A 13,828-nucleotide genomic window follows, 5' to 3' on the forward strand; every position below is an offset into this window, starting at 1 on the left:
GGTCAAATTCCAGTGTTTGTATCCTATTTTCATAGTCCAGTTCAAAGCTCCGTCATTTGGATAAGTACTCAGTTTTTTAGGGTTTCTTCTCTCCCTCGTTCCTCTCCCTTCTCTCTGGGTGGCATGTGGATCTGAGTACAAGCAGATGCCTACATAAAGCCATAGCAGTGAGCGGGGGTGGGGCTCTGAAACATTTGGTGACCACCAAGTCCTTGTGATGATAGGACTGTACTGTCTGTCTTTGGTATCTTTGAGGTTGCTGGTCCCTGGCACTCATTCCTATCATAAGGTTCTCACTCTTCGTCCTTATTTAAACTCTAACCTTACCCCGGTCCCCAAATGGAACATAAAGTTCTGAATCTCTTACAAGCTGTGAGCAGGCTGTAAGGAATGATTATTGTAGTCTCAGGTGTGGTCTGCCTCACCATGTAATGCTGGCATTTCACTTGACATAGACACACCCTTGCTGTTATGAGGTCTCCTCTTAGATTTCCAGGTGGGGAGAGGGTCATAAGAAACTGAGTTTTTATTATTATTACCCCCTTCCACAAACACCCTCCTCCCAGAAGGAGCATCCTTACTCTAGTCTTGTCCTCTCGGTCTCTCCAAGCTCCATGCCCACAGCCCCTCAAGGGCTCTTATTTTTCTTGTGAGGTGAGAACTTCCCTTATGCCAAGTCCTGGCTTCTTCCCTGGTCATCAGTTCTGTGGCCAATTCTCCTATTTTTGTTTCTGGATACATACAATCTAGTTTGGGAAGTTCTAAGAGCAGTATTTTATGTCTCAAAAGCCTAGCTTTTAAGACTGTTCTACAAATTATGGCACCAAAAATGCATTCACTGCTCAAGAGGGTATTAGATTGAACATGGAATGTTATTTGTCTTTTCAGGTCATGTAAGATATAGTTAGAATCAAAAGAATACGGAATCTTTTGGAAGACATTATGCTGGCACTCAACGTTAGGGCCATCAGAGCCATGGTGTTAGGGCCATCAGAGCCATGGTGTTGAGTTGCAAGTTAAACCTGAAGTTGGCAGACAGTGGATTTTAAGGCCATTTAATATAGTCCCAAACTTATGGAATCACAGACTTCAATGCATTTCACTGCTTTTAGGTCTCTCCTAAGTCATTCCTAAGAGATAGTAATTTTATGCTAGTTTTAAAGATTCCCTAATTTTATGTTAAATTTTTAGTCACACACTGTCGCTTTTGAACAATTTAAATGGTAAAATCATGGGCAGATTCATTTCTCAGCTATCTTGATTATTATGCATATGAGGTATCTGTCAAATATATAGCAGGGAATGATACACGTATCAAATAAAAACATCTGCTCACCTTTTATTAAAATGTAGCAGTGTTCATAATTAGAGTCAACTAGATCCTAATGCGCTATTATCTTGATAAAAAGTTGTCTTCTTTTCAGAAAGCTGTTAATCTGTGCTCCCTTAGGTTTCTTGCTTAAGAAAAGTCAGTTGACTTAAGCATCCATAACCCAGGGACTACCTGCTCTTCACTGGTTAACTCTTTTCCAAATTTCAAAGTGTCAATAGGAAACCTAGGTCTTTAAAGTAGGGATTTTACCTACTTTAAAGGTCAAGGTCAAGGATGGCTCTTAGAATATGAATTTTCTCCCCAGAAAAATGCAAGATGCATATACAGCATGCTGCCTACAATTTCAGGGTATTTACATGCCCTGCTCAAAACAGTTAAGAACGCTTGATTTAAGATGGCTTGTAGCAAACCCAAACCTGCACATTGACTTCTGCAGTTAGTAAAAATTATCTTTGAAAATCCTTAAATAGCTGAGAAAGTATCATGTACTTGCTGTATGTACTCAGACTTCAGTAATGTACAATGTATAACAAAGATCAAATATAAATATAATCTTGCAGTGTATCTAATTACAGAAAAAAAGAGAGAAGAACATAAAGTTGCTGAGAGCCTAGAGTTGAATATGAAAAGGTGAAATGCACTCATAATGCAACTCCATCCCATAAACTTTACCTGCAATGACAACTCCAAAAAAAGCTGCTGGTTGGGCTTCTGATGCCTGCAGTACTAGCACTGGAGGCAGGAAGGTTTGAAATTATTGAAATGTCTTCCCTCTCATGTATCAAAGGCATCCATCTTGCTTCTTCTGGTCCTTTCTTATCCTTGAAATGCACATTTGAAAAAAACAGACAATATTTATGTAAAGTGAAAGATATCCAATAAGTTGATATGAAAATATGCTTTTTCTTTCAAATTTATAAATAATAACTTGTGCTATTATATTTCACTTGGCAATTAAAAAGTCAGCTTTTTGGATGTGTACTTTCACTCATAAATCATCACCTCGAATAAAGAACACACACACACACACACACACACACACACAAAGAACTAGATTTGACTGAGTAATAGAAGTTTGAAGTCTAATTATTCCAAGCTAGAGTCTTGCAATGTGGAAATTTACTATATTGAGTCGAATTTACTTTACTATATTGAATTATAATCAGTGGGCATTTTTTCTTAATTTCTTTTGCTTTTCTCTTTGTATGTGGTCTCCTGCTCTCTCTGTGTCTGGCACCTCTTCTTGCAGCTGTGTAATGGGGGATCAGTCACCGAGCTTGTCAAAGGTCTACTCAGGTGTGGCCAGCGGTTGGATGAAGCAATGATCTCATACATCTTGTATGGGGCCCTCTTGGTAAGAACGTCCATCAAGCTGGGGTGACAGCTGAGGGGACAATTTGTCCATTGCTTGGATCCTCATTGCCTATTAATAATGGGGAAACTGTTCTATGATAAGCAAGGATTATTAATAGTAGGAAGGTGTAGCCAACTGTGGACTTTGATGAGACTTTTAAATAGTAGAGTAATTGCTTTAAAATAAGCATGTAAATTTCCCCTTTCTCTTTCCTGTTGTTTGGCGGTGGTGGGATGCCATGCAGGGCCTTCAGCATTTGCACAACAACCGAATCATCCACCGTGATGTGAAAGGGAATAACATTCTTCTGACAACAGAAGGAGGAGTTAAGCTCGTTGACTTTGGTAATGACTGCTTGTCGTTTGTTTTCTTGATGTGTGTAGTTTAGCCAAAGGGGACAATTTATTGCAATCTCAGAGGACTGGGGCCTCTCTGCTACACCATAGGCTGAGGGACTTTTCCAGTCAAATGCAGCCTGGAGACAGGGGGTTTTACCAGATGGATCACCCTGGGAGATGCTGTTTGTTAATCTATTTTCAGCTTTAGAAGCAATTTTATTAAAGGTAGAAAATAAAAGTGTTTCAAAAGGACAACTTGATAGGAAAACTTTTTGGTTTTCTGGTAAGAATTTCACATCTCAGGGCAATTGTCTATAATTTACATTTTGTCATTTCTTCTTTTGCATATGAAAAGAGAAAGCGGTTTGGTTTTTTAAATGACTTTCACTAGCCTTAGGCACATTTACTCCCAGTGAGCAGAAGGTAAAAATAGTCCTATGAGCCTGGGAGCTAACAACCCTCTAAATGGTGATTATTGCTGCTACACATGTGAGGCTGGTTGAACTGGAAACATTAACGGGAACTGGACATGTGAGAGGAAATGCAGGGCAATTTCACCTAAGGCCAGAGAACGAGTAAATATTTCCTTGCAATACTTATGTTGATATTCACAAAACAACAAACATTTGGTTTTCCTTTTCAGATTTATTAAATGGTTTAATCATCTAATGAGTTCAACAATAGGCCATTGTTACAAAAATGAGAAAACATTTAGAGAAACACTTTTAAAAATGTTATCAATATCATCATAGTAAAAAATAAGATTGACGATTTCAAATATTCATTGTTTTATTGGTAAGAAAGAATTCAGTGTCAAAATGTGTAAGTGAATAATTTTCTCAGAAGAAATTACTTAAAAATAAATGAAGTCATTTTAGGTATATTGGTCTGTTACTAAAGAGCAAGCAAAGGAAAATAGCAAAGGGAGCACTTTGTTCAAGTCTTATGCTCCTCTCTCTATATAAGGAATGATCTAGCTCCAATAATATGCTGTATGTTTAGCATTAGAATGTGTTTTCCACACACTCCTGGGGGCAGTAAATATGTTGTGAGGGAAGCAGGTTAGAAGAATGAGGACGAGATGGGAATTGATACTAATTTATCTATTTACCAGCTTCGTGAGGGTAAATGTTCCTAATCTTTCCAGTAGAAAATTCTGAATTTCTAGTTGCTGCAAAAGAAATTTCTAAAAACTAAAACCAGGAAGGTATAGTTGTTTTTACCAAAATTATAGTGGAAGACTTGGTAAAATGGGAAATTAGCCATGGCCAGTAGAGTTTAGAGAGCCCTCTTTGGCTTTCTAGTAGAGTCTGCAAGCAGCAAACACAACAACCACCCCTTGCCCCCCAAACAACCTGGGGATCCTTGGCACATTTACGCCTGATATTCTCAAAGGTGTGTCCTTTGCTAATGAACTCACAGTAGTCAGGTTTCTAAGTTCTCATCATCAATGACATTGTGGCAACCCTTGTAATTCTCTTAAGGGCTATGTTAGTTAGACTTCTGTTTGGTATGAAAGAATGCCTTATATTCGTAAGTGCTATCATTTTCATATTCATTCTTTTATTTGGTCTTTAAGAAGAACCCTCTGTGTTAAGTGTGACTGCTATTGTTACCAAACCGAATTCACCCAGCGCAGCAAAGCCAAACACTGACCCCAAGATTTGCAGCAAGAGAAAAAGACATTTATTGCATGGCACCAAGCAGGGAGAACCAGCAGCTAACACTTAAGACCCGAACTCCCTGATAGCTTACAAGTAAGGGTTTTTAAAAGCAGGAGTACATTTCAGGAAAGCAGAAGTTATACATTGGTTTGGTGCATGGGTATGACTTTCTGTAGGCCCCTTGGGAAGAAGTATAGAGCAAAGAATGATGGTCAGAGTTCAATCCTCAGTTCCCCCTTATCTGAGGTCTAGGTGATAGTGGGTCACATTTTCTATCTGGTGCAGGTTTTTGAACAACAGCTCAAGGACATATAAGATGTTATCTTTTAGTTTCTATAGCGAACCAAAATACCTTGCAACTCTGGCTTGCTTGGGAGGCTATTGTTAGTATCTTCTTGTTTATTAGGTAAATCATTTACTTTTCAAGGCTGGCTAGGTGCTTGGAATTTCCCTTGAAGAGACTCAAGATTTTTCCTTTATTTCCATGATTGGGGGGACCTGGCAGGCCCTTAAGAGCAGACCCTGCTCTGTCTCACTATCATTATCCCCATTTCGAAGATGAAGAAACTGAAGCTCAAAGGTGAGGCAATCACATAATTAGTAAAAGGCATAATTGAGATGGAAAACATTGACTCTTAATCCAGTATACCTTTACTTCTACTTTATTCCCACGTGGTATAAAGAAGAGATCTGGTTAAAGGACATTGGAATTATTTCAAATTTAGGTCCTCAACATTGAGCCCTAAGATGATATTATTAGTCACTTTCTTATTCCATTTGACAAATATAGCTTTCTTGCCGGGTTTTCAGGCTTATAGGCAAGATAAGGCACTGAAATCTTTTTACTTCTACACTGATGCTCTATTATAGATAATACATGCCAATCTTTTTTCTCCATAAAATGAAGCACCTTATTAAGAAACAAGTCACCTGAAATAATTTGGAAATATAACAGGAAGATATTTTGTTGATCCTAGTTGTTGATATTTTTCTTTGATTCCAAGTTTGCAGCATTGTGGACAGGAATGTTCATTAGGAAAAAAATATCATAATGATTTAGATAGAATGATAAATGCTCCAGCACACAGGCTGGCAAACTGTATAGCTCATGGGCCAAATATGAACCACCTCCTATTTTTGTAGGGCCCATGAGCTAGAAATGGTTTTTATATTTTTAGATGATTGGAAAAAAAACAAAATAATATTTTGTGACATGTGAAAATTACATGAAATTCAAATTTCAGCATCCATAAATAAAGTTTTATTGGAATGCACCCACTCTCATTCCTTTATGTGTTTTCTGTGGCTGCTTTTTTGCACTATGACAGCAGAGTTAGTGGTTGTGACAGAGACCAAATGGCCCACAAAGCCTGAAATATTTACTATTTGGTCTTTTATAGAAAAAGCTTGCCAACCCCTGGTCTAGCATCATCCTCTGCTCACTGCTGAATTCTGATACTCTTGTAGGCGTTTCAGCTCAACTCACCAGTACACGTCTACGGAGAAACACGTCAGTTGGCACCCCATTCTGGATGGCCCCTGAGGTAAGCAGGAACATCTAGTTCTTTGCACTTTTGAGTGCCTTGGTACTATGCCTTTTTATGGCAAGTCATATGCTGTCCCCAATTTTCAGGGAGGAGAAAATCTTTTCTCTTCATTGAACTGTGAGAGTTCTAATTTGTGAGTGATCCTGATGAGACTTAATCTCAGAAAAGCAAGATTGAGTCATAGCTAGCCCATGGGGTGAAATTAGAAAAATGTATTCCCTTCAGAAGATGCAGCCCTCTCCAAGGGTCATGACTTGACAAGTTCATCCAGCCTTTGTATAAATTAGAAAAAGTCAACTTCGCTGGATAGGTATAGCCCCTGAGATATATGAACCTGGTGAAGAGCCAGATTTCATCTCCAACTGTCCTACAGAACTATATGCAATGGTCCTCGTTGTTTTCTGTACCATGTACATAGCAACTTCTCTTGTGTACTTTGTTGGCTCTCTGTAGTAAAACATGGGATTTGGTCCTAATTTAGTTCTGGCATCATCACAGGACTCTCCGGGAAATGATGCATGTTGAAATTTGAGGAACCTTCTGGCCAGATAACGCATGCCCTGAAACACCAGTGCAGTTTTTTCCTTGTCAGGTCAGCATTTAATTACACAGTATGCTGACCTTTGCTTGAGAGCAGCTCTCTGAGATTAAGCAAATGGTTCTTTTTGTAAGAAGACTCAGGTGGTCACTTGCTTAGATGTCTTTCCATCTCTAGTCTGTCAGCATGGAGGTCTTTCCTCTGTGTGACTGCCAAAGTGGTCTCCTAACAGAGTAACTGGTTCATACCAATCTCTGCTCAGATTTCTTCGGTGACTCCCCATCGTCCCTATGGCCCTCTCTTTCTTACTTGGGTAATAGACCCCTTTTAAAGAAAAAGAAAAACCATACAGATTCTAGTGTTTACTTAAATCTTAGAAGTGTTTTTAAAATAGGTTTTAAAAAACATGAAACTAGATATAAACCCCTTGTCATTCACATTTGTAGAACTATAAAACCAAAAGGAAAAACATGTATTAGGTTATTAAGTATGAAATGTCCGATTTCCTTAAGTACTAAGTTTGATTATTGATATCTCTGACATTTCACTTTGACACCTCTTGTTTTATTTTTATTGTGAAGGTACATCCTTATTCTTTTAAACACACAGTTTGGCTTGTGATTATCTTTCAAATTTTTTTAGAGCAATTTTTGTGAAATCATGGATAAATAAGAAATTTGAGTTATTTTCATATATGAATTCCACTGTGGAACCAATGCAGTGCAGACAGCTCAAAATATCAACCAAGTATTTGGGAAGGATGTGGCTAATGAATGCACAGTACATTGATGGTTTGAGAAGTAGCATTCTAGCGATTTTAATCTTGAAAATGAGCCACATGGACGACCTGAGACCAAGGTGGATAATGATGAGCTAAAAGCTATAGTGGAAGTGAATCCATCTCAACCTATGCATGAATTAGCAGCAAGGTTTGACATTACTATTCCAACAATATTGGACCGTTTGAGACAAATCAGCAAGGTAAAGAAGCTGGATAGATGGGTATTGCATGAATTAAATGAGCATCAGAAGAGAAATCGTCTCGAATCTTGCCTTTGTTTGCTATCATTACATAAAGGTGAACAATTTCTACATCATATTGTTACAAGTGATGAAAAATGGATTCTTTTGACAATTGCAAGCATTTGGCACAATGGTTGGATACAGATGAAGTGCCGAAACACAGTCCAAAACTGAATATTCATTAAAAAAAAAAGCTAATGGTGCCTATTTGGTGGTTCAGTGTTGATATTATCCACTACAGCTTCATGAAATCTGGTCAACTGATTACAGAGGATGTCTACTGCAACCAGTTAGATGAAATGATGAGGACGTTTGTGATTAAGCAGCTGAGATTGGTCTATCGAGACAGGCCAATCCTCTTGCAAGACAATGCTCAACCACGTGTCACACAAACAATGTTGCTCAATCTACAGAGGCTGGATTTGGAAAATCTCTGTCATCCACCATATTCACTAGACCTTGCACCAACTGACTACTACTTTTTCCAGGCTTTAGAGCACTTCTTACAAGGAAAAATATTCAATTCTCAACAGACTGTGGAAAACACCTTTCACAATTTAATCACCACCTGCTTTCCAGGCTTCTTTGCTGCTGACATAAACAAGCTACTGTTAAGATGGCAAAACTGTGTCAATAGTTTAGGCGCATACTTTGATTAATTGTACCGCCCCTTGTTTGAGACATAATAAACTACGCTTTGATTCAAAATCGGAAATTTCATGTTTAATGACCTAATGTTATGAGAAAACTATTACAAAGCCAGGGACATTCAAGTAAGCAACTTTAATTTAATGAGACAAATGACACTGTTTTGTGGAGCTCAGCTGTCCTTTGCAGTGTGATTATGTTTCAGAGCACAGTAGCATGGATTATTTTGAGTCTGGCATAACTATTACCATGTACCCTGTAGTGACTCAGCTCTATGGCTTTACTCTATTTCAGCTAGCATGATCTCTTTGTTCAAACAGCATTTCCTTTGACCTCCAACTGTTACATCTCTATTGGCTTGATGCTAACTTAATAGCAAACATAATATGGACACTAAAATTGTGTGGCAAATGGTCATTTGGATAATCTGGAAGATGTTTTTCACTCCTCCTTCCCCTATTATTATTTTTATAATTATTAATATAATTATCATTAAAACAAAACCAAAGACAAAGTTTTCATAGAGACTTTGTGAACTCCATTTTAAGAAACACTGCAGGATAAAGTCCAAACTCCTTCGGACTGTGAACAAAGCCCTTCATATTCCAGCCCCTATCTATCTATCCAGCCTCATTTTGGATTACTTTCCCCAACTTACTTGTTTTTAATGCTCCAACAGTAGTGAACAACAGGTAACTCTCCAAATCCCTACAGATATGTCATTCCTTTAAACTGCTGGTATACTGTTATAGCTTCCAGAATGGCCCTCGGAGCTCTGGAAAATTCCTTCTTTATCTTCAAGTCTCAAATGCCAGCTCTCCTAGGAAATCTTCCCTAATCTCTTGCTGACATTGAGGTTGCTATTCCTAAATTTCCACTGCAGCCTTACAGCCTCCAGTAGCACACTGTCACCCCTGCATTGTAATTGCTGGCAGGCAGGTCTCCCAACTGGATTCTAAGCTCTGGCAGGGACTTGGGATGCCCAGCTCTTAATATAGTATTTAATGCAGAATAGGTGCTTAAAAAATATCTGTTGGATAAATGAATATGTTGGTAAAAAAAGCCAAAAAGGGATATGATGAATTTGGAGGGCACTTTGAGGAGGGCTTTACCACTGTCGGTATTAGCAAATTTCTCTGTAGATTTTGATTGATCTATTCTGAAAGGAAAGTGTACCTGAGGTCACTCAACTCATATTTGGGTTGTCATAACGTGGAAGATGGTGTTCTTCTTCTAAAACATAGCAAACTGGTATTTTCAGAATCAAAAAATATAATTAAGGGAAGCCTGCCCTTGGCTTTGTACATTTATTAGGAGGTGTTTCTGATTTTCCAACTTCGGATGGGTTGAATAAAGTGTGTGGAGTGTTTCTATAGGGGACAGTTTAGTGGTTTATGGGGAGCACCTATTGCCCAGATTCCCTGGAACTAGTTCCGCTCTCAGCAGGGTAAAGCCAGCACTGCATCCTGCCTGTTGCTGTGGGTAAATTGAGGAGTAGGCAATTTAGGGTGTGGAGACCTTGACGGCACCTTTCAGGAGCAAGTGTTTGATTGCTCAGTGCAGAATTCTCACAGGACGTGTGCTCATGTCCAATATGCTCCAGGACCCAGGCTGCATGCAGTTCTTCAGACTCAGGCCGGCACCATCCTCATACTTTTATTTTCCAAATGGAGAATTAATTTTTCCAACAAAGCTTCTTTTTGCTCCATAATCCTCCATAGGAATGTCCAAAAGAACAACCTTCCATTTGTCAGTTCAATTGAACAAACATTTATACTGTCCACTGTGAGCAATGCTTTGGGTCAAGAGCAGTCCTTGAAAGTATACTCAGTAATGGTTCAAATCAATACTGTCTTCATGTGATGGCCTACATAGAATATTAATCTTAACAAGCTTTCACTTCTGTTTATGTGAATAAGTGGTATTTAGATTAAATATGGCAACATGGCATGCAACACCAATGCCAGTAGAATAAAACCATTGCAGATGACTTGTACTTTTATTTTTTAAATGCAATGGAAAGATTCTTGATCCTATTTTACTTTTGAGAAATTGAACCAAATTATTCTTTCCCCATTTTTATTTCCATTTTTATTTCACAAGCTTGAGTAACTGTAATATTTAATTCAAATAGTCTATACTATGAGCCAGGTAGCTAATGGAATGTGACCGTACCACAGTCGAATGTTGAGCAGTCAAGACACACAGTTCACTGGGGCAGCTCAAAGCTGCAGCATGAATTGACTATCATATTGTCAACCCTCTCTACTCATTTCCTCTCACTGCCTCATTTGGACACTACTAAAGTTGAAAAATTTTGGTAGAGCACTATCAACTCAGCAATGTAGGAGAAGAATTCTGTGGGGTACCCTTAGTATTTTAGTACTTAGAAACAATACTACTGGGGAGATAATGGCCTGGCATAGTGAAAGGTTAATCTAAAAATCAAGATCGGTACAGTTTTTTCTTTTTTAGGGATGGGGGGCTCACTGTGTTATCCAGGCTGGTCTCAAACTCCCAGGCTCAAGTGATCCTCTTGCCTTAGCCTCCTGAGTTGCTGGGACTATAGGTACATGCTACCATGCCTGGTTTAAGATCAGTACAATTTTTTATAAACTACACTGCATGTGGGTAGCATACTGTGGCTACAGGAACAATTATCTTAAGAGGGAAAGAAAAGAGTTCGACATAGAAACTATGTGTCCTGAGCAAAACAATTTAAACAATAGAAAATTAAGTTTTTCTTATAATAAGAGCAGAGGTAGGTGATTCCAGAGCTTGTTGATTCGGCAACCTAATAAAGTCATCAAAAACCCAGATTCTTAAATCTCTCTGGCTATGAACGCTGCCAGCATGGCTTCATTGTTCAGGGACTGACTGTGGGGTGGTTATGACAATATTGCCTGTAAGTATCTGAGGGACAGTAGTGGCTACAGCGATCCAGCTGTCGCTGGTGAAAGAGCCCATGATACAAACAGAAGCTTCCCTTTATAACCATGGGGCTGCTCTCACAGCCAACCAGGAAGTTGAAGTGTGTTCTCTTTCTATCTTGGGGTTGAAGACTTGTCCAGCCCTATATTTATTTCCTAGGTTTGCTATAATCAAATAGTACAAACTGGGTGGCTTACAACAGCAGAAATATATTATCCCACAGTTCTGGGTGCTAGAAATCTAAAACCAAGATGTCAGCTGGGCCGTGCTTCCTCTGAAGCCTCTAAGGGAGGATCCTGCCTTGTCTCTTCCTAGCTACTGGAGGTTTGCTGACAATCCTCGATATTCCTTGGCTTGCAGCTGTGTAACTCCAGTTTCTGTCTTTGTAGTCCCATGGTGTTTTCCCCATGTATTTCTGTCTTCACATGGCCATCTTCTTATAAGAATACTGGTCACATTGGATTAGGGGCGCAGCCTACTCCAGTATGACTTCATCTTAACTAATTATGTCTGCAGTGACCCTGTTTCCAAATAAGTTCACATTTTGAGGTTCTGGGGGTTGGGACTTTGACATATCTTTTTTTGGAGGACATAATTTCAACTCATTACAACCTCCCAAGTACTTAGCACCCTTCCTTTGTAGTAAATCATTTAAGTTCCCAAGATAATCAGCCAACTATTTGGATCCTGCAGGGCTGCATGTTAAAGATACTGGCTTGCTTAGAGGGTTCAGCTTTGCCTGTCTACATAAATACATACACATACACATACACACATGCACTCACAGCCTCAGGTGTTCGAGGCAAACATGGCTCTTTCTGGATGTACCAAGCATACCAAATTGACTTCTCACGTGGGCCCCCAACACCTTCAGACTTTTATTCTATTCTGCCTATTTTTTGGCCAAGTATTTTTTTACTATTATTATTCTTATTGTTATCATTATCTCCTGGAATGTTTGGCCATGTCATAGTCATTTTCCTCAATCTTCTGTTTACCTGATTTATCCTCTCTGCTCTCCTGGCCTGTGACTTTAGCCTGTATCTTAGGCACTTTCTTTCTTTTTAAAAAAAAAACATTCTGTAATACACATTCAGAATGGAGATTAATATTGGACCATATGAATATAAAATGATACCACCACACCTTTCCCACTGTCTTAATCCAAACTCCCCACCATAAAAAACAAAAACAAACAAACAAAAAAACAGTCTTCCTATTAGCCATGTTTATTGTCTCTTTTCTCCTCCACTGTCTCTTGACAGCCAATTTCTTATAATAAATCATGTGAATAATTTGCATAGAATTTTCACAAATATACCTACCTGTGAGGATGCCAGTCAGGCATGATTACATTTATGTTATAGATAAGGAATCTAATGCTCTGCCAGGCCAAGTGCCCATGAGCACAGAGTGGGTAGGTCCATAACGGTGACTGGAATCCGTATTTTGTGACGCACTGAACTAAGGGATTTCCAATACAGCCCATGTCTACTGTCAGTATTGCTCAACCAATATTTGCATCACACACGTGCCAGGTAATTTTCTGTGGCAGAAAGGGGTACAAACCTAATTTATGTTTATTAATAGTGATGGCAGGGGGTTAGAGATAGTTGATACTTACCCTACCTTTCCCACCATTACACATAGGGAAAAATTAAACTGAATGTTTATAAATGACTGAAATCCAAGAAAAAGAACCAATGACATCATTATTACTTTCGTCGAGGGCATCAGTAAACTGTGTTAAAATAATGCCATGTAGTTAGCTGACGTGCACTTGTGTGGCCATGCTGGTTATTAGAGTATTAAATTATTTTCATTCTGGTTGGTAAATAGCTGCTGTCCAGAGCCCCTTGAGTGCTCCTCAGCCACAAGAGGTGCCCCGTTTCTTTCCCTAAGACACCCCTGACTTCCTAATGATCCAGCAACTACAGGCGGAAAGGTATGTCTGACAAGGGGCGAGCCTCCAGGGCCAGCTGCCGCTGATCTACCTTCTAATGGCCAGTGCCACGTGCCAACTGATTGTCAGGTATTTTGAACACTGTGCTTGCTAAGCAAGTGTATAGTAGGAAGGAAACTTTCACTTACTGAGAAGTGACTAATATACCAGGAATTGTATAAGGGGCTTTGAAAATATTTTATTTCATTCTCATAAACAGCTCTCAGTAGTAGATATTATTTCCCCCATTATAGCACTGAGAAAAGTGAGGCTTAAAGAGCTGTAGGAGGTACCATGCCCAAATTTACGTACCTAGTAAGTGTTGAAACAGCTGGGCTTTTCAGAGAGCATAGGAACACGAGTCCCATTTTACAGATGAAGAAACCAAGACAGGGAGAGGATACTTGTATTCTTTCACTTTACAATGTATTTATATGGGGTACTCTGTGTGGAAAATGTGTACCAGCCGAGACAACTCATACAACAAAGATAAGCAGAGATATGGTAAAA

The 13,828-nt window shown here is 39.0% G+C and overlaps 1 protein-coding gene across 2 annotated transcripts in view; it reads left to right on the plus strand.

Annotated features, from left to right (window-relative positions):
• Positions 1-13,828, plus strand: part of MYO3B (myosin IIIB) — a 412,726-nt gene that overhangs the window by 32,147 nt on the left and 366,751 nt on the right. For both annotated transcript variants that reach the window (XR_001137744.1, XM_012650712.1), the window contains exons 4-6: positions 2,583-2,687; positions 2,932-3,031; positions 6,157-6,233. Coding sequence is in view for 1 of the 2 variants with exons in the window: in XM_012650712.1 (XP_012506166.1) it covers positions 2,583-2,687; positions 2,932-3,031; positions 6,157-6,233 (282 nt within the window). In the remaining variant the exon portion in view is untranslated. The remainder of the gene's footprint in view (positions 1-2,582; positions 2,688-2,931; positions 3,032-6,156; positions 6,234-13,828) is intronic.

The sequence above is a fragment of the Propithecus coquereli genome, unplaced genomic scaffold (assembly GCF_000956105.1).
Source record: "Propithecus coquereli isolate 6110/MARCELLA unplaced genomic scaffold, Pcoq_1.0 Scaffold34, whole genome shotgun sequence".
NCBI classification, from domain to species: Eukaryota; Metazoa; Chordata; class Mammalia; order Primates; family Indriidae; genus Propithecus; species Propithecus coquereli.